This window comes from Pelophylax lessonae (assembly GCF_965119305.1).
Source record: "Pelophylax lessonae genome assembly, chromosome: 7".
Lineage (NCBI taxonomy): Eukaryota > Metazoa > Chordata > Amphibia > Anura > Ranidae > Pelophylax > Pelophylax lessonae.
The window spans coordinates 122,891,738-122,916,043 of record NC_138774.1 but is presented as its reverse complement, the minus strand read 5'-3'; the positions used below and the strand labels follow the sequence as shown (position 1 = coordinate 122,916,043).

At 44.1% G+C, this 24,306-nt stretch overlaps 1 protein-coding gene across 1 annotated transcript in view; it reads left to right on the top strand.

Annotated features, from left to right (window-relative positions):
- Nucleotides 1-12: 12 nt before the first annotated feature.
- Nucleotides 13-24,306, top strand: part of MMGT1 (membrane magnesium transporter 1) — a 24,650-nt gene continuing 356 nt past the window's right edge. The window contains exons 1-3 of the mRNA XM_082264689.1: nt 13-170; nt 15,011-15,063; nt 18,791-18,894. Of these exons, the coding sequence (XP_082120815.1) occupies nt 92-170; nt 15,011-15,063; nt 18,791-18,894 (236 nt within the window). The 5' untranslated portion in view covers nt 13-91. The remainder of the gene's footprint in view (nt 171-15,010; nt 15,064-18,790; nt 18,895-24,306) is intronic.

The window sequence follows — 24,306 nt, the reverse complement described above, 5'->3', positions numbered from 1 at the left end:
GTCGTAATCAATCGTCGCCCGAGGTGTGTGACGTCACGGACAGCGACCGCCGGCTGTTTGCATTATCGGGGAGTGGAGGCACTCCGGAGAAATGGCGTCCTCGATCTGGAAAGGGCTGGTGGGGGCCGGACTTTTTGCCCTGGCACATGCGGCCTTCTCAGCGGCTCAGCGTAAGTCGGGATGTATATGCACCCGGTGCAGGAAAGGCGCTCTGGGCTGTGTATGGAAGGCAGCTGTAGTGTGTTCGGTCTGTCAGGCCTGCACGGCCGGGGAGGCCCTACATCAAGCACAGCAATGAGAAGGAAACTAAGCTATTCTACAGAGTTGGCTTGATTAAATAGCAGGCTGGGGAATGTGATTTCATTTAAAGAGAACTTGTCACAATCAAGTCTGTATCGTTATTTGTTATAAATGTCAGGTGTACTAAAAGGGGGACTTTACCATCCCCCCTTACATAAAATGTATGACAGAATGTGTTGCAGAAGAGACGTACTATGTCTTCTGTCTCAGGGGGTGGTAAAAACACAGTTAAGGCATTTTACGTTGCCACCCCAAGACCACCCACCTAAGATCTGCAGTACAGCCAAATGGGTGTACACGAGCTGCAATGCTTTACACAAATTTAATATGGTGTATCGAGTTGACAGTGTGGCTCTGCCTGGCAAACTCACCCATTATAGTCAATGGAGCCACATCACACGCGCCAGTCAAAACGCTGGGCGTGTTAGTGGCAGAAAAAACATTCAGGAGGTGGCAGGATCATTCTCCATTCAGGAGGTGGCAGAAAAAACATTCAGGAGGTGGCAGGATCATTCTCCATTCAGGAGGTGGCAGGATCATTCTCCATTCAGGAGGTGGCAGGATCACCTGGAAGCTGCTGCTTAGCTACCCTCTGGATACCCGCCTGCACTCCTGACTATGTACACTGAGTGGTGCATGTGTACAATTTTGGTATTTGCCAGGATGAATGAATTTCTGGTTGTGTTCTGTTCAGTCAATGTTGCCGAAGATCCAGAACCCTGAAGATGAGGCCGGCTCAGGTGTAGGAGCTTGCAGATTTCACATCACTAGAATGGAGTAGAGTTCTGCTTTAGGATCTTGTTTAGATTTGTGATTGAGGGTGTTAAAAACACACAGTTAAGCCTCATTTTTTAGCCCGTCCCCCAAATGCCTACCTTTAGGCTGCTAAGGTAGGAGATAGGGGGGTTCATGGTTCACATGCCACAGTATGTATGCTTTCAGTGGGTATTGCTGCTGAACTAACCTATTCAAATAAATGGGGACGCAGCCACATGCAATGCATTCATTTGCTAGTGTGTGGGAGTGGCATTTACAGGGTTACATCAGGAGCCAGGAGGTATCCTATCACTTGCTTACCGCCAGTCATATGCTTCTAAAAAGCGGACTGAATGTTTATATTCCGAGGTGCTGCAGGTCAAAGCCTAGCCTAGCTCCCCTCCACAGCTGCATGCTCCAGTAAGTGTAGGGGGGAAGGGGGGGTGCTTGTCAGTGCAGAGAGCTGGAAACTGACAGTCCCTGGCTCTCTGCTCACAAGATGCTAAGAAATGAGTGATCAGCGATCTTTGATTGCTTAGTTCAGTGCAGAGCCAGCGGGGGACAGATGCAGCATTGGTTCAATGCTGCATCCGCCTAGGTAAGTATGCTTTTTTTTTTTTTTTCTAAATCCTGAACTTCTCTTGTGTCCGTCAATGAACTCCGAGAAAGGGCTTTTAGAGTAACAAAAATCCCATGATGTCACCCAGAGCTTTTATCACTTCTTATTGCCTGTTAAATTTTTAAACTTTATCTCTGGGCAAAACCACTTTAGACCATCTGTCAAGTGTTTCTGTAGTCTTCCCATTAGAAAGAATCATTCCTCTATTTATACTGGTCACCACTATGACCAAGAGAGAAAGTGTGGGGGAAATCCAAAATTTTAAAGTTCTCCCCAGAACAAAAGGTAAGGGGAAATCTTCCTAAGGCGACACCTGTCTTAGGAGAGAATTCCCCTCACGTTGGGAGATTTCCTTTAATATCCTGTTGTGTCTCTGTGACAAAAAGTAAAGGGAGAATTCCCAATGGTACACAAACAGAAAATTGCCGATTTAACCCTTCTCTACTGTACCCAAAAGAAATATACATTTTGACTATTCGTGCACTTTACTGTTTAGCTCTGCAGGACTTTGTCCTCTGACTGCCCACCAAAGTAGTGCTGTTTACGCCTCTCTTCCATGCCATTTCTCCTCCCTCTTAGTGATCATCCTTACACCTCCACCCATGTAGTTTCTCCTTTATCATTTTCCTTTACTTCCATCCATGCCTGCTGTTCATTACGTGATCATTTGTTTCCACTTTCATAAATGCCCTTTCTCCACTGTGTGATTGTTCTCCTTCAGTTCCATCCATTCCTCTCTCCACTGTATGACTGTGTGAACATTTATCATCACTTTATTCATGCTTCTCTTCTACTCTGTATAATCATCCTCCACTTCATCCATGCCCCTCTCCTCCGTTGTATGATCATTCTCCATTTCTACCCATGCCCATATCATTGTTCTCCTTCAGTTCCATCCACTCCCCTTCTCTCTTGCATGATTGTTTCCCTTAACTTCATCCATGCCCTCTCGTAACTTTTTTGACCATTCTCCTTAATTCTGTCATGCCCTTTTCTCCTCTGCATGTCAAATCTTCTTCGTTTACATCTATTTCCCATCTCCTGCCATTTAATGGTTGTTCTTCATTTCTGTCCATGTTCCTCCTCTCCTCTGTATAATCATTCTTCCTCATTTCCATCAATGCTTCTCTCCAACTTTTTTTTTTTTTGTTCCATTTACTCCACCTATTTACCTTTGATCATTCCACTTCACTTAATTCATGCTGCTCTCCTGCCTTTTTATGGTCATTCTTCTTAATTTCTTTTGTGCCCCCTCCTCTGTATAATTAAATTTTTTGATTGCCATCCATGCCCCTCTCCTCCCCATGTGAGTGTTCTCCTTCATTTACAACCACCCCCCCCCTCTCCTCCCCTGTATGATCATTTTTTTAATCACTTCATTTGTGCTTCTTTAATCCTCTGGATAATCGCCCTCCTCCAGTTCAACCTTCTCCTCATCCATGCCTTTCTTATCTTTATCCATACCCTTATCCTGCCTTGTAGGATCATTCACATTCATTTCCATGCATGCCCTCCTGCTTCACTCATGATTGTTCATCCTTTATGACCACTCCGTGTGATCATTCTATTTCACTTTATTCATGCCATTTTCATACACCCCCCCCCTTCTCCTCTGTATGATTATTCCCCTTCAGTTCCATTTGCTATCCTCCTCTGTATGATCATTCTCCTTCACATCATTTGCGATTGCTCTCTTCTCTGGTCAATCACCTTTCCTACCAATCATGTCCACTCTTACTTATGAGAAATCTTGGTCAGCTTGAGGTGGCACTGCTCCTGAACCATAAGTGACAGCAACACCAAACTTGGGGAGCACTGAGAGGGGACCCTGGGCTACAACATATCCATTTTTGCCTAGGTAATCTACCATATGATAGTCCTGGGTCCCCTTAATGCAGGGCTCGACAAACCCGGGTGCCAGGTCTCATTGGCGACTAGAATTAGCGACCTGGCGCCTGGAGTGCACTGCAGGAGGTGTCCTGTCCCTTTTGCGCCCCCCCATCTCCTCCCCGAGTGCACGGACTACCGCGCCGTTCGAAAGTTGAGGCCCCCGACTTTTCGGCCTTCTTCTGTGAGATGAGAGAGGCTTCCAACGGTGAACTGGCGCCCTCTTGTGGTGGCCGGGAGTTTCACAAGCAGTCACTAATGACTGTTTCCACTGCCTGTTCTCAATGCCTGCCCATCTCCTTCTCAAGAGGAGATGAGATGGAAGTTTTTGCAGGCTTCATCTCCCTGTCCACTTACCTTTGCTTAAAGGTAAGTGGACAGGGAGTGTGGTTATTATTATTTTTTTTTTTTAATTATTTAAAAAATAATAATAATTTTTGGCGGACAGGATCAGATGGCGGCAGATAATTTTTTATTTTTCAATTATTGAAAAAAAAAATGTGTGTGTGTGTGTATATAATATATATATATATATATATATATATATATATATATATATATATATATATATATATATATATATATATATAATTTATCATCTCCCTGCAATGCCACAGCCACACAGCTGAAGGCCCCTTTCACACAGGTTGTCTGATATCAGGTCTGCCTGTCAGTTTCCCAGGCAGACCTGATCGGACCCTTTAGTCTCCTCTATGGAGCGGTAATCTGCCGCCATCTGATCCCGTCCACCAAAAACAGACGGATAGTGGTTCTATTTTCTATCCATCCTGTGGATCGGATCAGATGGCATCAGATGGAAACAGACAGATGGTCTGTTTCCATCTGATTGCCCTATAGAGTAGAGCTGGGTTCTAGTCGTATTTATGTGTAAATTCAGTATCGTTTTTTTTTAAGTAAAGCTTGGTTGTTAGTTAAAAAAAAAAAAACTGGCTCCTAACTTTTTTAGCTGGCTCCTAGATTTCAGGCAAATTTGTCAAGCCCTGCCTTAACGTGCTCCCCAAGCTTAGTGTCCCTGTCACTTATGGTTCAGGAGCAGTGCCATGCCAAGCTGACCAAGATTTCCTATAGAGCTAGTGTATTTACATACATTGAGAAGTGAAAAAAGGTATTGCTTCACTAGAAGTATGTTTTCATTTTACATACATGCTTTGATCCCATTGTGTACTTAAAAGTGGTGTATGCCTGTAATAAAGACCGGTCACTGCTGCTCTTTCTCTCCTTGTGCAGGGTGACTGGTCTGGTCTCCACCCCTTCTGTAGTTTTCTACAGACAGCCTGGAGTGAGTGGACCTGCTGGGTCCCTCCCACAACTCTGCTCTCTACACAGGCTATGTAAAGCGCAGTGATGCCACTACTTCTTTTAAATGGTAAAACCTGGATTTACAAAGATGATTGGTGCTCACAAAATGGATTTCAATCTTCTGTAGTTATTGAGGAATATATTTTAATGAGTTTTTGTGCCAGAACTTGAGCTTTTAAACAGAAAACATGTTGGGTTTCCTCTTTAACCATATTAGAATACTGCATCTGAAAACAGCATATTGATATAAACATAGATGCATCTGCTATGTTGCTTACATGACTTCTCTAATAAATGCTTTTAATAAATTTTAAGCATATTTTATATATTTTTATAAATGTAACCACTTCAGGACCGCCCGCATCAGTTATACATCCCTACTTTTACATGAAATAGCTACATTAAATACAGATAGCTGCCATAATCCCAATATTTTTTTTACTGGGCAGCCGGTCCTCTTTCTCAAAAAGTGGTCCCAGTGGCTGCTTTGCCGCAGGATCACTTTTATGGGTGGCGGGAGAGCTGACCCCCCTTCTCACCGCTTCCTGGTTGTTTTCCCCAAGTACCGGAGCTGTCGGTAGCTGGGAAATTATCCTATCCTTTCTCCTCCTAGGCAGGAAGTCGAGTAAGGGCAAGCTTGCCCCCACTTGACTCTATGGCCTTGGAGGACTGGAGCAATGTCATACGTTGCTTCCTCCCAACGGCCTTAAAGGGGCCATTTTTTCATGATGGAAAAAAAGGACTTTTCTCTTTCGTTCATTGACGGACATGGCTCCATATCTTCTTGACTGATGGGTTTATGCTGCTCTCCATAGGAGTAGGACACTAGGCAGAAAAAAATTTGACCACGCCTATAGGGCAGTCCCAGGGTGTATACTCCAACTTCCTGCTATAAGACACCAGTCTTTTTCTGCTTCGTCAGGAGTAAGGACCTAGTTCCTTGCTGGGATCTCTGGTCCTAGCAATTTTTTCTTCTTAAACTAATTTTTTTTCTTTTTATTATTTTCGAACTACAATCCTGTTCCTGTGAGAACTAAAGTCAACTGCCGGACTGGGCGATGGACTGGATATCCTAGATCCTTACGTACTTCCCAGTCTGGACAGCGAGCACGACCTGGCCTTAGCTCCGCACTGGGTTGGCCGTGACCTAGCTCCACTGGATGGGGGCTGACCGGCGAGTTAAACGTCTCGCGAGGACGTAGAGCCCTGGTCACGATCCTAGTCATGACATAAGTTGCAGCGTACCTCTGGCCCGCAGCACCCCCATGTCAAGATGGTGGGTGGTCTGCCTGTCGTGATACCCGAGTCCATACCTGATTTTTATGGTGGGAAGGGGGGGTGTTCGGCCTCTAGTGGCAGTTCTATGAACTTCCTCTTCCTCTCTGATCACCGCACGGCGTGCAGCCTGACACTCTGCATCCGCATCTGAGAAGGGGGTGGTGAGTCCCTGCGGGGCTTATTTGACTCTGACTTGCTGCTATAGCGATTTTGGTGCACTGGGACTTGTAGTACCACAGGTTGAATAAAGCCACCCTCCTTCCGGTGTAGGACTCTGTCCTTTAAGGACCCCTTTGACAAGAGAGGTGAATATCTGGTTCGATATCTTTTCACTATGGCTGGTTCCATTCTGCTGCCAGTGTTTGCCATAATCTTGGTTTCACAGACATTAACAGAATGGGCGCCAGGATTTGGAAGGTGGACAACCTCCTCCTGACCTGGCGAACCGGAAAGTTTTTAGGAGTTTTATTCAAAACCTGTTTACTGTTCCCAGGAAGGAAGGCAATGTTCTGGATCTCAAGGCTTTGAAGCGCTTTGTGCGGGTCAGAAATTTTGAATGGAGTCCATTCGCACGGTGGTGGCATCCTTTCATCAAAGGGATTTCCTGGCCTCTATCGATATCGAAGACACTTACTTTCATATCCCAATATGTCGGTCATCCTAGTGGCACTGGACTGGCCTCGCAGGTCCTGGTATGTGGACCTAGTACGGTAGTACGGCTGGTCGTCGATGTCCCTTGGAGACTCCCTCTCAGGGAAGATCTGCCTTAGTCGCTGACTTTGACGGCCCGGCTATTGAAAGTCAGGTGTTGAAGGCTAGAATGTCTAAATTGGTGATTCCTACGCTGTTAAAAGCTAGAAAATCAACTTCTAGGAGGATTTATCATAGTCTGGAGGGCGCACATTACTTGGTGTGAGTCTCGGGGGGGGGGGGGGTGGCTATTACTTCTGCGTGCAGGGTGTCGGAGCTTGCTGCGTTGTTCTGTCATTCACCTTACCTAGTGGTTCAGATACAAGGTGGTGCTTTGTACCATCAGTTGTTCCTTCCTAAAGTGATGTCTGGTTTCCATTTGAATGAAAACGTTGTGTTGCCTTCTCTGTGTCCTAAGCATCTTAAGAAGATTGCCTTACATTCTTTGGATGTGGTTCAGGCAATCGCGGTGTACATGGCGGCGACTGATTAATTCCGGAAATCGGATTCTTTATTTGTCCTTACAGGTGGACCCCATAAGGGGATGGCCGCATCTGCTGCGACCATTTCCAGATGGATCAGACAGATGGTGGTGCAGGCCTATTCCAGTAAGGGTCAGGATCCTACCTTCCATTCGGTTAGTGCTTCCTGGGCCTTCTGTCATCAGGCGTCAGTGATGCAGGTATGCAAGGTGGCCACATGGTCGTCTGTGCACACTTTCACAAAATTTTATAAGGTGGATGTGTTGGCATCTGCGGATGCTTCTTTTGGCCGCAAGGTTTTGCAGGCTGCTATTGGAGAGGTTTAGTCCTCCTTTGAGGGTGTATTAGTTGTTTTTGTCAGATGAGCTCCAGTTGTTCCTTTTGAGCTCTTGTTTTGCCTGGTTGGCTATGTTTAGCCTTTTGTGATTTCTTGCGCTGGTATTCCCACCCCTCATATTGACACTGCTTTGGGTCGTCCCATCTGTCAAGAAGATATGGAGCTGTGTCTGTCAATAAACAAAAGAGAAAACAGGATTTGTCTTACGGTTAAATCCATTTCTCTGATGTTTGACTGAAACAGCACCCGCCCCTCGATTGAGTTGGGTTTTCTGTTGTTCTGACACTGCTTGTTACAAAACTGAAGCCCTATAGCAGGACGTGGGAGTATACCCCCTGGCACTGCCCTATAAGCGTGGTCAAATTTGTTTCTGCCTAATGTCCTACTCCTATGGAGAGCAGCATAAACCCATCGGTCAAGAAGATGTTAAGCTGTGTCTGTCAATGAACATCAGAGAAAAGCATTTTATGGTAAGACAAAAAATCCAGGGTTTTTTTTTAATTGTATTTATTTTTGCTTTTTAGTGTAGATGTGAGATCTGAGGTCATCTGTAGAAATTTTAAAGCGTCGCCTATGGAGATTTTTAAGTACCAATGTGCGCAATTTTGAAGCATGACATGTTGGGTATCTCTTTACTTGGTGTAACATTATCTTTCACATTATAGAAAACAATTGGGCTAACTTTGTTTTTTTTAACCACTTGCCGACTGCCGCACGACTATATACTGCGGCAGTCAGCCCCCTACAGGCAAAGTGACGTAACGGTACGTCGCTCGCCCACGCGCTCCCACCCCGCTTGTTCCCTGCCATCCCTGTGTGTGTGAGACTAGCGGCTCCGATGTCAGTCGGCCACTCGCGATCTCCCTCAGGAGAGGGAGAAAGACAGACGGCTGATGTTAACACAGCCGTCTGTCATTCTCCCTTAGATCATCAGAGGCTATGCGATCCTGCTATGTAGGATCATATGTCTCCGTGATGATCTAACAAGCCACGCCCCCTGACAGTTAGAATCCTGCCCCTAGGGGCACACTTAACCCGTTGCATCACCAATAAAATTAACACCTTCCCTGCCAGTTTCATTTTGACAGTAACAGTGCATATTTATAGCACTGATTACTGTAGTAATGTCATTGGTACTCCCAAAAGTGTCAAATGTCAGTCAGGGGTCCGATCTGTCCGCCACAATGTCGCAGTCCCGCAAAAAAAATCGCAGATCGCCGCCATTACTAGTTAAAAAAAAAAACAATAAAAATGACAAATCTTTTCCGTAGTTAGTAAACGCAATAACTTTTGCGCAAACCAAACGCTTATTGCGATTTTTTTTTTTTTTTTTTTTTTTTTTTTCTTTTCCCTACCAAAAATATGTAGCAGGTAACAAACTGGCCTAAAATGTTAAAAAAATTTTGATGTTTAAATTTAGTTTTTTTTGAGAATTTCATATAAAAAATGTGAAAAATATTGTTATTTTTTCAAAATTGTCACTCTTTTTTATTTATAGCGCAAAAAATAAAAATCCCACAGGTGATTAAATACCACAGAAAGCTCTGTTTGTGGGAAAAAAAGGACTTCAATATCATTTTGGTATAGCGTCGCACGTGCAATTGTCCGTTAAAGTCACCCAGTGCCGAATCGCAAAATAGGGCCTGGTCTTTGACCAGCCAAATCCTCCGGGGCTTAAGTGGTTAACGCAGCGAAATGTATTTTTTCCAAAAAGTTGAGCTTGAAAGACCCCCTGCGCAAATACAGCGTGACAAAAAATATTGCGGCGACCACCATTTTTTATTCTCCTTAGTCTTTGCTAAAAAAAAAAAAAATAATGTTTGGGGGTTCCAAGTCATTTTCTAGCAAAAAATTCTGATTTCCCTAAAACGTCTTTCAGGACAGCACCTTAGAGAGATGGCTCCTCCCTCTCCTCATTAGGAAACACCCCATCCACCAGATTTTAAAAGGAGGCTTCTCCCACCATTCATCAGTTTTTGTGTTTCCTCCGACCGAGGAACACCTCTGTGGGGAGCTGGGCTCTTAAGGTACTATCCTGAGAGACAGGGCTTCCTACGTCCACCTACCCTTTTTTGGAGACGATTGCTTCTCCCATTCATGCGACCGACTGCAGTACATGGGCTCCTTCTTCCTCTTCAGTGCTCTAGGCTGAGTCAGGACCCCGCAGAGCACAGCCCTGGGAAGGCATCTTGAAGGAGCGGAACGATTTTTCTTAGACTTCCGCCGCCTTTTTTTCAAATTTGCCGCCATTTCTCCGGATCGAGTGACGCTCGTCCGGACCGAAAGTGAGGTTCCGGAAAGGGCAGCGTTCTGCAGGGGGCGTATGGCGTCATTTCCGCCGGACGCAGAGGAAGAAGGGAGGAGCAAGCTGGTGCCTTATTCTGGATCCGGTCCAGTGCAGGTGCGCTTTGGTCTCCGGAACCGGTACCGAAGCCACGGGTGATACCGCTGCCAAGCGATGGAAGCTTCTTCAGCGAGTGGGACAGGCACAGGCACCAGTAAGGCCCAGGTAAGGGGTATCTTTATATGGCCTATCTTACTGTGGGGTCTCTCTCCATCCCTTTTTTCTTTCCCCCCGGTGGCTGGGGGCCTGTCAGGGCACATGGGACTTCCCTTAAAATGTCTTTCTGTGCACCTTGGTGACCCTGAGAATCTGGCTGACTCTTAAGAAGCATGTGTATGTTTTCCCATTCATGTCTTCCAGGCTAAAAGCTCTGAAATTGTTTCCAAGAGAAAGTGTCCTTCATGCAAAGCAAAGTTGTCGGAAAGCTGGAAAAAGACACTTTGCCAGGGGTGTATTGATGCACTAGTAAAGGAAGAAGCATCTGCAGTTTGTGGCGACCTAGTCGCATCTGTGAGGAAGGAATTGGATGCTACCATCCAATCTTTTCGGTCATCCCTACAGGATCCTGCCCTGAGTCAGCCATCAGCCTCACTGTCCTCTCAGGGTTCACAATTGGTTCCTTCGGTGGGGACAGAAGGGGTTCCTTCCACCCAAGGAGATAATTCCCCCTCACATTCCAAAGAGGATTCAGAGGAAGAAGAGGAGGGAGGGGCACAAAGTAGGCCCACTAAATACAAACTATCCTTAGAGCAAGTGGATGGTCTCCTGAGGGCAGTTTACATCACCCTGGGTCTAGAGGAGGAAAAGAAGGAACTGTCCCTGCATGATAAAATGTATGCAGGCTTGGAAGAGCCTAAGGGCCGTATCTTCCCAGTGCATCAGACCATCTCAGATGCAATAAAACATGAGTGGGCTGATCCGGAAAAGAAAACCTTCTTCCCTAAAGCCTTTAAAAGGCGATTTCCTTTTGATGAGGACCCAGGAGCTCCCTGGAATAAGATGCCAAAGATTGATGCAGCCTTCTCCCAGGTTTCTGGGTCAACAGACCTAGCATTTGAAGACATGGGAGTCCTGAGGGATCCCATGGATAAGAAGATGGACCAGCAACTTAAGAGATCCTGGCAATCCATCGTGGGGAGTCTGAAGCCTGCCATGGCAGTAACCTGTGTGTCCAGGAATCTGGAATACTGGCTTAGCCAGCTAAAAGCACACATCACAGCAGACTCACCTAAACAGGAAATTTTGGATTCCTTCTCCACGCTCTCCACGGCCATAGCCTTCATTGCTGATGCTTGAGCAGAGTCAGTGAAGATGACAGCAAGATCTGCAGCTTTATCCAACTCAGCCAGAAGGGCTCTTTGGTTAAAGACATGGCCTGGGGATACGGCTTCTAAAAATAAGCTGTGTGGACTTCCTTTTCAAGGGGATCTACTATTCGGGCCTGGGCTAGACTCTGTTCTAGATAGAACAGCAGACAAAAATAAGTCTTTCCCTGTGAAGAAGAAACAGGCAGCAAAAAAGCTTTTTCGACCTCAAAAAGCTCAGCAAAATAGCAGACCCCAGGAGAAGAGAAGAAACTGGTCGACACAAAAACCCAAAGGGAAAGGAGGTGTTCTCTTCCATCCTCCTGTGTCAACCAACAAAACACAATGACAAGACATTGCCGGTGGGAGGAAGATTGAGGGAATTCCTCCCCTATTGGGCGGCCATAACAGAAAATCAATACATTCTGGATATGCTGTCCCAAGGCTACAACATAGAGTTTTCAGAGACGCCACCCGAAAGGTTCTTTGTCACAAACCTCCCAAGAGATGCAGAAAAAGCCCTGGCTATGATGGACCTGTTAAAGGACCTGAGGCGACAGGGAGTTGTCTGTCCAGTTCCAGTGGAGGAACAACATCAGGGATTCTATTCCCACATATTTTTGATAAAGAAACCATCGGGGGATTTTCGTCTTATACTGAATCTGAAACCATTAAACAGGTCAGTTCTGTACAAGAAGTTTCGAATGGACTCAATTCTTACAGTCAGAACCCTGTTAACAAAAGGATGCTTCATGGCATCAATCGACTTAAGGGATGCTTACCTGCATATCCCTATTGCCCCTCGCTCACAGAGATTCCTAAGGTTGGCAGTAAATCTGGGAAAGGAAGTGCTCCATATCCAATTCAAAGCACTCCCTTTCGGGCTATCATCTTCCCCTCGTATTTTTACGAAGGTAATGGCAGAGTGTTTAGCTCCCCTCTGCCTTTAGGGAATCTCTGTGGTGCCTTACCTGGACGACCTGCTTTTCTTTGCCCCGTCAAAGGAAAAACTTCAAGAGGACCTGCACAAGGCAAGAGGTCATCTAGAAGCTCTGGGATGGATAGTGAACATCAAGAAGTCGAATCTCACACCGGCTCAGCGGGTTCAGTTCCTAGGGTTTCAGTTATGCTCGGTGGAACAAAGAATCTTCCTACCAGAAGACAAACAGGTCAAAATACAGAATTTGGTAGCAAGACTACAAACAAATCAGTGGTGGTCGATCAGAGAGATCATGTCAGTCCTTGGAAACCTGACTGCATCAATTCCAGCTGTCCAATGGGCAAGGCTGCATTTTCGGCCACTCCAATATTTCCTCCTCAGAATCTGGGATCACAATCCAGAGACTTTGGACTTAAAGGTAAAAATCCCCACCAAGGTCAAGAGGTCCCTTTGGTGGAGAAATCAGATAACCTTGTCCCAGGGTTTGGCCTGGTCCTTCCCAGCAGACCAGAGGTTAACAACGGATGCCAGCAGTTGGGGGTGGGGAGCCCACTGGAACCAAAACCTGGCACAGGGGGTTTGGTCTCACACCGAGACAAGGAAATCCTCAAATTGGAAGGAGTTAAAGGCAGTCGGCCTAGCTCTAGCTGCCTTCTCTCAAAATCTTCAGGGGACTCATGTTCAAGTCCTTTCAGACAATGCCACTACGGTGGCATATCTAAACAAGCAAGGTGGCACAAGAAGCAAAACCCTACAGCTGTTGGCAACGGAAATTCTGCAATGGGCGGAAAGGCAGTTCCTTTCCTTGTCAGCAATCCACCTAAAAGGTACACTAAACAGTGTGGCGGATTATTTAAGCAGGCAGAAGATCCGAGAAGCAGAATGGAGCTTGAACCCAGAAGTCTTTATGTTGATAACCAAGACTTGGGGAAAGCCAGAGGTGGATCTGTTTGCAACGAAAGAAAACGCAAAACTTCCACTTTACTTCTCACTCCACAGAAACGACAACTCTCTGGGAGTAGATTCCCTGGCACATCCCTGGAGGTTCAGGTTGGGGTATGCCTCCCCCCCCTTCCAGCTCATTCCGTTGGTATTGAGAAAAATCCAAATGGAAAGCGCCTCAGTGATCCTGATCACTCCTTATTGGCCCAAAAGGGTTTGGTTTTCGACTGTCCTTCAACTATCAGTCAAACCTGCTTTTCAGCTCCCTCTTCGTCAAGACCTACTGCTTCAAGGTCCAGTCTATCATCCAGAAGTGGAAAAGCTAAAGCTCACCGCCTGGTATCTGAGGAGCAACTGCTGAAAAGGAAAGGATTTTCAGATGCATTAATTGCTACTCTACTTTCCAGTAGGAAAAAAGTCACAAGGAGTATATATGCAAAAGTTTGGAAGACATATAATACCTGGTGTGAATCGAAAGATAAAAAATTGGACAGTATTACTTCAATTTTGGAGTTCCTACAGGAGGGCGCAGGAAAAGGTTTGGCAGTAAGTACCCTCAAGGTACAAGTTACAGCCCTGGGGGTATTCTTGGAAAGGCCCATTTCTTCAGAATCTTTAATAATCAGATTCTTCAGGGCCCTTACCCGCTCCAGACCAGTGCCTATTAGAAGCTTCCCCAAATGGGACTTGTCGGTGGTCCTTCAGGCCTTCACAAAGGAACCTTTTGAACCACTAGAAACGGTTACACTAAAAAACCTTACCCTCAAGACAGTCTTCTTGGTGGCAATAACATCAGCAAGAAGAATCAGTGAATTACATGCTTTATCAGCTATCGAACCTTTCTTGTCCATATATCCAGATAGGATAATTCTCAAGACGGATCCAGGGTTTCTCCCAAAAGTAGCTTCAACGAGAAACCGCTCACAAGAAATTGTGTTAACTACCTTCTGTCCTAATCCATCAGGAGATGAGGAAAAAAGCTTTCACTACCTAGATGTAAGAAGGGTCCTTATACACTACTTGGAGGTTACTAAAGAGTTTAGATCATCAAACTCTTTTTGTTCTTTTCTCTGGCAACAAAAAAGGTCGCCAGGCATCAAAAGGATCAATAGCCAGATGGCTCAGATCCGCTATTTCAGAGGCTTACTCCCAAATGAAATTGTCTCCCCCACAGGGGATCAGAGCTCACTCTACTAGAGCGCTAGCCACTACATGGGCAGAGAAAGCTGGTGCCACTCCAGATCAGATCTGCAAAGCGGCTACGTGGTCAAGCTACTTCACATTTGCTAGACACTATAGGTTGGACCTTTTGGCAGCTGAAGATCAGGCTTTTGGCAGAAAGGTCCTGCAAGCTGTGGTCCCTCCCTAAATTGAGTAAGTCTCGATAATCCTCTCTAAGGTGCTGTCCTGAAAGACGTTTTAGGGAAAATTCAAGTTAGACTTACCGGTAACTTGTTTTCCAATAGTCTTTCAGGACAGCAGGAGGATCCCGCCCTATTGTATAAAATGTATTGCTGTGATTAACCATATCTGTTTGTGTTCCAGCATGGGCCGGAGGTACTCTTCTACAAACTGATGAATGGTGGGAGAAGCCTCCTTTTAAAATCTGGTGGATGGGGTGTTTCCTAATGAGGAGAGGGAGGAGCCTTCTCTCTAAGGTGCTGTCCTGAAAGACTATTGGAAAACAAGTTACCGGTAAGTCTAACTTGAATTTTTTAAATTGTAAACAACAAGTGTCAGAAAAAGGCCTGGTCCTTAAGTGGTTAATTACATTGTTAATTACATTGTTTTTTTTTTTTTTTTACTTTCAGATCGTTCTTATATGCGGTTGACTGAAAAGGAAGATGAAACGTTACCTATAGATGTAAGCTGGCTTCCATTAGTTTACCGTGATTTTGGGTTCATTAAGTGCAAATCTGAAAATAGGATTTCTTTATCCTTGGAGTGGATAAATGATAATGTAGTTCAAGAGTCAGTCTGTCCCAGTCCAGGAACCAGCAGGATTTTTTTGTAGCCCATTCCATTGACAGTTACTAGGAAAAAAAATAAAAATTGGCTACTTGGCTCTTGGGATTTGTCCAGCGATGCTTATACTTGTAATTGCATTCAGTGCAGAATCGCATGTATATTTGTGATTCTGCACTACTGGGTATGGTCTGTGATTAGTTGCAGCGAATGCCAATCAGCGGTTGTCGGCCAATGGATGCCTGCTAGAACCCGCAGATTGCCGTTGAGAGAGGCTGGGCAGAGCTCTGCATATGTAAACAATGCAGAGCTCTGTCCTGACATCGGGGATGTGATGGATTTTCTTTCCCTGCCAAGCAAGACCTGTGAAAGCAACACAAATAATACACTAAAACACTCGTTAGGCACACATTTAACCCTTTGATCACCCTAGATGTTCAGCCCCTTTCCAGCCAGTGTGATTAGTACAGTGACAGTGCATATTTTTAGCACTGGTCACTATTAGTGTCACTGGTTCCCACAAAGTGTCATTGTCAGATTGTCCACTGCAAAATCGCAGTCCAGCTATAAGTTGCTGACCATCGGCATTACTTGTATAAAAAATAAATTAAAATTCCAGTATATATAGGATAGTTTGTAAACGCTATAAATTTTGTGCAAACCAGTCAATATAAGCTAACTGGGATTTTTTTTTTACAAAAATATGTAGCAAAATACATATTGGCCTAAATTTATGAAGAAAATTTTGTTTATAGCGCAAAAGATATAAAATCCAGTGGTGATCAAATGCTACAAAAAGAAAGCTCTATTTGTGGGGGGGGAAATTACATAAGTTTGAATTGGGTACAGCGTTGAATGACTGCACAGTTGTCAGTTAAATTAATGCACTGCTGTATTGCAAAAAATTGCCTGGTTATGAAGGGGCATCAATTTTCCGGAGGTTAAGTGGTTAAACTACTCAAAAGTTAATAAGCAAGAATATAGTTTCAAAAAAGGTCAGTTATGGCTTCCCACAGATTTCCATGCTGACAAGTTTCTTTGAGTGAGTGAACCACATGTGGAATATTAGGTGCTTATTTGCAGTGGAAAAACAGATGTAGAAAAGCATCCAACGTTGTTTGTTTTATGGGTAGTGTCCATATACTGCAGAACCCCAAGCCCCCCACATTGTGGAATGTCAGGTGAGCCAATTGTCTCAGTTCACATTTTAGATTGTGGTTACAGGACACTTTGCAAGTATATTGTGTAATATGAAAAATAATCTGCTAGAACAGACTTGAATGCCAAGTATGTCCTTTAGGTTTTGCCCAAGCAAATTTGAAGAATTTTTTCTATACAAAGAATACTCGTATTCACTTCAGTCTTTACCCTTATTGCCACTTAGACTCAAATGTCCTTGGAGCAGTCCTGTGTACATACACACATTCCTAGCCCGTTCCCACTAGCTGTATGCATATATACAGCAGATGGGCCTTCACACTGAGTCGCCATGCACTGCGTTCATGTGGAAAGGCTTTTCTGTACTGAGAAGTGCGCTCACTGCACGCCCCCAAACATTTCTTCTAATCATGTGACCACTGTGAGAGCTAATCAGATCATTAGGAAACCAGCCTCTGGGCGTTCAGATCCTCTTAAAGGGCCAGGGGGCTGCAGTGGCAATTGTTTGAGACAATTTTGACAGAATCCATTGTGGGCAATTTAGGCCTCGAACACTTAGGGCTCTTTCACACGGGCGATCCGATCAGATCCGCCTGTCAGTTTTTTAGGCAGATCTGATCGGATCCTCCATGCAGCTCTATGGGGCAGCGGGTGTCAGCGGAGACACCTCCGCTGACACCCGCTGCCATCCGCATCCGATCCTGTGCGTGAAATCTGGACGGATGGAAACCCTATTTTTCCATCCGTTCAGTAATCGGAGCGGATCTGATGAGAGCAGACAAGCGGTCCGCTCTCATCCGATCCCCCCATAGAGGGCAGCGGGGGCTGAGACACCTCCCTCTCCGCTCTGCAAGCGGAGACGGAGCTGTCACCCGCCCGGCTCAGCGGGGATCGCGGATCGATCCCCGCTGAGCAACACGGATCCGCCTACGGAGCGGACCGTGTGAAAGAGCCCTTAGTAGTTTTTTTTTTTCAACCCAGCAGGGCTGAAAAAAAAAAAAGACCGCTCAGAAATTGTGTTCGGACGGGGGGGGTGAGGGAGGTCGCTGTACTAACATTGGATGGTTAGTACAGCGACCTCCCTCACCCCCCGCCAGAACACACTCCGGTGATCGATCTGTCATTGGCTGAGAGCGTTGTCCACGAGCCAGTCGGCAATCCTTTTTCGGTCATGCCTTTTCAACAGAAACTGGCTAAATGGCCGGCTTTTAACGGACTGACTTCAGTACACACAGGCCGAATATCGGCTAATTCAAGATAAACCGTCTAATATTCGGCCCGTCTGTGCTAGGCTTTTTTAAAACTAAAGACAGAATCTGGAGCAGCTGTGCATGGCAAGGCAGCCAGTTGACTTCCATCTTCAGCTTGATTAGTTACATTTTGAAAACGAAAGTTAGAAGCTAATTGGTTACTATGCAAAGGTGCTTCAGTTTTGGTAAATTCCCAGCAATATGGCTTAAGAGTAAAGTAAGAAGCAGGAGAACTCAGAGGCATGTTTCCCAGCAGGGCTTTGCCTTCATGAAACAGGCTCACTAGAAACCTCAAGTATGTATAATTTTTATGGAAAAGTCTGTGGAACGTATAGTGTCATTTTATGGCAAAATATTTGCAAATCTTTAACATACTGCTTGTTGTATAGTGGACTGACTTTATAAGAATCCAAACAGCTGAATAAAGGAATCTAATTGTTTATGGAAATGGCCCATGTTTGTCATTTAGAACCATTTTTGCTCCATTCACAGTACCACATTTCCCTAGATTACAATACAAGTGAAAACAAAGACAACAGCTATTAGTTTAACCTGGGAGGAGATATTGCCCTTTGATGCTGCTAAGTGGTGGGGGAGGGGTCACAAGCAAACATATGACATTTTATAGCCAAGAAATCCTGTGTAATGCATGTGTGCCCTCATTTTAAAGTTGGTTGTCAACTGAGCATCAGAATGTATTTCTGACTTAATCTGTGTGTTCTTAAACTGAATGTTGAGAGATTCATCTTGGTGTTCTTGCTGTAATAAAGTTTGAGTTCCGGTTCACACTGATGTGGGTGGAATTTACAGAAATTCCTGTTGGTTTCCTGCACCATATCACTATCGCACTCCGTTCATGTGAACCACTGCTAGTGTCAATGTTAACGACACCCCAAAAAGAGTTGGCAAAACGCAGTGAAATTGGCTGAATTGGAACGCATGGCTGTGAACGCCCATGCAATCCAATTCTAGTACGGCAAAAAAAGGTGCATTAAGTGTGGGTGCGGTGTGATTTGAGCCGAACAAAATAAATGGGCTCAGATCCCACTGCAAATAATTGCATGTAATTTGAACAGGAATGCGGTGTGACTTCTGTACTTAATCACATGCGATTCCTCGCACCGCATCAGTGTAAACCTCCTGTATATTTCACAGATTACAATAGTGATTTATTTTTTTTACCATGTTTCCTTAACGCATTCTTTCTCTTGCTTGTAGATAGTTCTACAAACCTTGTTGGCCTTTGTAGTGGCCTGCTACGGCATAGTTCACATTGCGGGAGAGTTTAAAGACATGGATGCCACTTCAGAATTAAAGAATAAGTATGACGTTTTTATTTTATTCATTAGATCGGTTGATGGAAAAAAAATAAACCTACAGCTTACTGTTTGGAAAAGATTTTGCACACTTTGTGCAATTATCTTCTAGGCCTGCAGCTCCAGTTAAAATATAACTATGTAAGACATTGGGTTCAATTCACAAAGCTATAAAGGATAACTAAACCAAGAGCAGCAATGCAATATTTTGCAGCTTAAAGTCCTTAGATGTGGCGGCTGTATTTTTTTTTTTTGTTTTAAGAACATTTTCAGCAAATACAGAAAATACCTGTTGATTCTGCCAGAAATGCAGTGGCCTTACCACTTCCTGTGAGCTGCACAGAAGAATTCCCTAAACTATCTTATTAAATCTACAATTGCCTTGTCCCTGTATAATGGAGATGATTAGATATGTTTGTAGTCGGTAAAGAAACCTGGGATGACAACCAGGGCTTCCTCCAGAGATACAATGAAGAGTGACCTAGCCATCCATAAGGGACAGGAAGTGTTACTTGCAAAATTAGCCAGGTTTGGTTTAGATACTGGAACATAAGGATATTGGCTATCTAATAAAGCCATGTGACTGTAATGTTCAAATCCCACAGAACTCCGCTTAAAATAATCATATCAAAATACGTACAACTATCCTGGTGTGTTCGTTTTGTGAATTAACAGCCTAAAACATACAACATATAAGTGCCATTGATGGTAAAGCCGTTTAAATTGCTTTAATTATTCATTATCACATTAGGCAGCCGATGTATTTCAGGTAGGGATGCACCGAATGTTCGGCAACCGAACATTATTCGGCCGAAAATAGCAAAAAAAGCACTTTCGGTGTTCGGCCGAATAAGTAAAAAGGCCGAATAAATTTGTGCCGAACAATAGGGCTGAACGATAGTCGATATGATATCGACTATCGTTCTGTGGCCGTAGGCGATATTCATATCGCCGAGGTCACGATATTTACATAGGCAGGGGAAAGGGACTCGGAGGAGCTTCCTGATTTCCATTCCCAGCATCCTTCCCAATCCCTACAGTGTCACTAACATTAACCCTATGGTACAAGGCTGCAGTGTGCACTGAATCCCATTCCCTACAGTAACATTTAGGGAGAGAGAGACATGAGAGGACAAGAGAGAGAGAGAGACATGAGAGGACAAGAGAGAGAGAGAGACATGAGAGGACAAGAGAGAGAGAGAGAGACGAGAGGACAAGAGAGAGGACAAAAAATTGGCAAAATAAATGGAAAAAATGCGAAACACCGCGTTCGGTATTCGGCCAAGCATTTCATTATTATTCGGCTTCGGCCAAGAATTTCATTTCAGTGCATCCCTAATTTCAGGGCTTCGTAAAAATAATCAAATAGATCTTTAGTTTGCTAGAAAATGAAGAGAAAATTTGTGCAGCATATGTCCATATAAGTTGAGACAGCAAATGACTCTGCTTGTTATACTCACTATGGAAACTAAGAGGGTAATTTTCTGCAAAAAGGCTTTTTGATCCTGGCTCCTCTGATCCTCCCCTTTTTCCACATCTCCTGATAGTACAGTCTAGGGGATAAGCTGCTGCACATGCTCAGTTTGGTGTGTAATGCTACTGTGTTTTCTTGGGAGAGTGTATGTGATCAGCACTGTCCAGACAGGGGGGGGGGGGGGGGTCAGGGATCCTGCATCCTCAGGACAATCAGGAGAGAATAAAACTCCTCCCACAAGCTTTAACCAGACACTGAAAGAAGTCACAAGACTCTTCTAACTGCTGATAAGTAGGAGCAGTAGGATAGCACATTTTACTTGTTGCTTTACCCATGTAGCCCAAAATGCCCCTTCATTTTTTTTGAAGGTCAAAAACCCTATTGATCTGCATATTTTAAAGCGATATTAAAGACCTTTTTTAAAAAAAAAAAAAAATGAACCTGTTATATTTACCTGCTCTGTGCAGTGGTTTTGCACAGTGGAGCCCCCATCCTCCTCTTCTCAGGTCCTTTGACAATGCTCCTGGCCACTCCTTCTTGCCCAGTGCCCCCAGATTAAGCATCTTACAATGGGGGCATCTGAGCAGGCTCACTACCGAGCCGCTGCTCTGCGTGTCCATTTACACATGGAGCTGCAGCTCAATCCTGTCCCCCCTCTCTCCTCATTGGCTCACTGGCGGTAATTCACAGCAACGGGAGCCAATGAGGAGGGAGAGTCCTTGACGACCTGAGGCTCTCTTGCACAGTGCTGTATCGCAGTGGGGCTTGTAAGTATTTGAGGGGTGTGCTGCACAGAGGAGGTTTTTTACCTTCATGCATAGAATGCGTGAAGGTAAAAAAAAGCCTTGAGCCTTTACATCCTCTTAAAGTAAGCGCTTTCTGCATTGCATATTAAAAAGCACAATATCAGATTCAAGTCTCCATTTGAGAATAAAAGTTGGAAAATGAAAATTTGATAAATCTGTTCACAATAAAAGCAGTACAGTCAGTTCTAAAACTAGGCATGTTGTGGTGTCTGCACTACAAAGCATGCTATGGTCTCTACAAAGTAAAGACCTCCATGATGGGATATACAGTCAATGAATTATCTGGTTTGACATTTGTGGGCAAATTTGTTTGGGTATCATTTGGTCATACACTGCTCAACAAAATGAAAGTAACATTTTTTAATCAGACTATAGCATCTAGTTAACCACTTAAGGACCAAGCCTTTTTCTGACACGTTGTTTACAAGTTAAAATCTGTATTTTTTGCTAGAAAATTACTTAGAACCCCCAAACATTATATATATATATATATATATATATATATATATATATATATATATATATATATATATATATATATATATATATATATATATATATATATATATATATATTTAAGCAAAGACTCTGGAGAATAAAACGGCGGTCGTTGCAATATTTTATGTCACACAGTATTTGCACAGCGGTCTTTCAAATTGAAGTTTTTTTTTTTTTAAATACACTTTACTGAATTAAAAAAAAAAAACTAAAGAGTAAAGTTAGCCCAGTTTTTTTGTATATTGTGAAAGATGTCATGCCGTTTAGATACCCAACATGTTACGGTTTAAAATTGCACACACTTGTGGAATGGCGATAAACTATGGTACGTAAAAATCTCCATAGGCGACGCTTTAGAAATTTTTAACGGTTACCAGTTTAGAGTTATATAGGAGATCTTTTGCTAGAATTATTGCTCTCGCTCTGACAATCGGATACCTCACGTGTGATTTGAACACCATTTATATTTGCGGGCGTGACTTATGTATGTGTTTTGTTTGGTGCATGAGCACACGGGGACAGGGGTGCTTTACAAATGTTTTTTTTCTATTTATTTAATTTTTTCACTGTGCCTTTTTAAAGAAAAATGTTTTTATCCATTTTTATGCTGTCACAAGGAATGTAAACATCCCTTGTGATTGTAATAGGCAGTGACAGGTACTCTTTATTGAGGGATTTTGGGTCTAAAATCCCTTTGCACTTAAAAGTATTCAAAACGCCAAAATCTGCGTTTTTCAATACTGTTTTTTTTTAAATTGGCGCCATTGGCCGCTGAGTAAACCGGAAGCGATGTCTCTTCCAGGTTTCATCACCTGATCAAAGCTGAATCCGGTTGTTATCACAAGAAAGCTGACCGCCGGCTCTAAAAACCGATACTGGGGTGATGCCTCTAACTGCAGGCATCACTCTGGTACAGCCACGTCTTCAAGCCGATGTACAGGTACATCGGTTTACGGGAAGTGGTTAAACTCTGGGGATTTTGATCTGGTCAGTTAAGTAGCAGAGGGGTTTGTTAATCAGTTTCAGCTGCTTTGGTTCTAATGATATTAATAGGTGCACTAGATGGGCAACAATGAGACACCCTCCAAAACCAAAATGGTTTTACAGGTGGAAACCACTGACTTTTTTTTTTTTTTTTTTTTTACCCACTCTCACCCTTTTTTCTGACTGTTTTTCACTAGTTTTGCATTTAGCTAGGGTCAGTGTCACTACTGGTAGCATAAAGCTATACCTGGACCTTATAGAGTTTGCACAGGTAGTCCTACTCTTCCAGGATGGCACATCAATACGTGCCATTGCCAGGTTTGCTGTGTCTCCCAGCACAGTCTCGAGCATGGAAGAGGTTCCAGGAGACAGGCAGTTACTCTAGGACAGCTGGACAGGGCTGTAGAAGGTCCTTAACCCATCAGCAGGACCAGTATCTGCTCCTTTGTGCAAGGAGGAACAGGATAAGCACTGCCAAAGCCCTACAAAATTACCTCCAGCAGGACACTGATGTGAATGTCTCTGACCAAACAATCAGAAACTTCATGAGGGTGGCCTGAGGGCCTGACATTCTCTAGTGGGCCCTGTGCTCACAGCCCAGCACCATGGAGCTTGATTGGCTATTGCCATTGAACACCAGAATTGGCAGGTCCGCCACTGGCTTCCTGTGCTTTTTACAGATGAGAGCAGGTTCACCCTGAGCACATGTGACAGACGTGAAAGGGTCTGGAGAAGCCCTGGAGAACGTTATCCTGCCTGTAACATCGTTCAGCATGATTAGTTTGGTGGGTCAGTGATGGTCTGGGGGGGGCATATCCATGGAGGGATGCACAGACCTCTACAGGCTAGATAATGTTGCCCTGAACTGCCATTAGTATCGGGGTGAAATCCTTGGACCCATTGTCAGAGCCTACGCTTGTGCAGTGGGTCCTGGGTTCCTCCAGGTAAATGACAATGACCAAACTCGTGAGAGTATGCAGCCAGTTCCTGGAGGATGAAGGAATTGATGCCATTGATTGGCTCCCATGCTCGCCTGACCTAAATCCAGTAGAACACCTCTGGAACATCATCATGTCTCGATCCATCTGACGCTGCCAGGTTGCACCTCAATCTCTTCAGGAGCTCAGTGATGCCCTGGTCCAGATCTGGGAGGAAATACCCCAGGACAACATCCATTGTCTCATTAGGAGCATGCCCCGACATTGTCAGGCGTGCATACAATCACGTGGGGGGCCATACAAATTACAGAGTACCATTTTGAGTTGCTGCAGTGAAATTTCAGCAAAATGGATAAGCCTGCTGTATCTCTTTTTTTTTTTTTTTTTTTTTTTGCTTTAAATTTTGGGGTGTCTTTGAATTCAGCCCTCTTTAGGTTGATAATTTTCATTTCCATCAAATGATGTGGCATTCTTTCATTCCTAACACAGTTAGGAATGAAAGACCCAGTCCATATCAGTATAGATATCCAGCATGATATTTTTCCCCATTGAGATCTGATGTGTTTTCAAAGTGTTCCTTTAATTTTTTTGAGCAGTGTATGTTGGGTGCTTAGCAATTGGTCAGTTTTCGCTACACTTAATTACCTGTTATTGTGGTCTGGCTGCTGTAGCCCTTCTTTCTTATTTGTATGAGTTGCATGGTGTATCCAGAAAACAT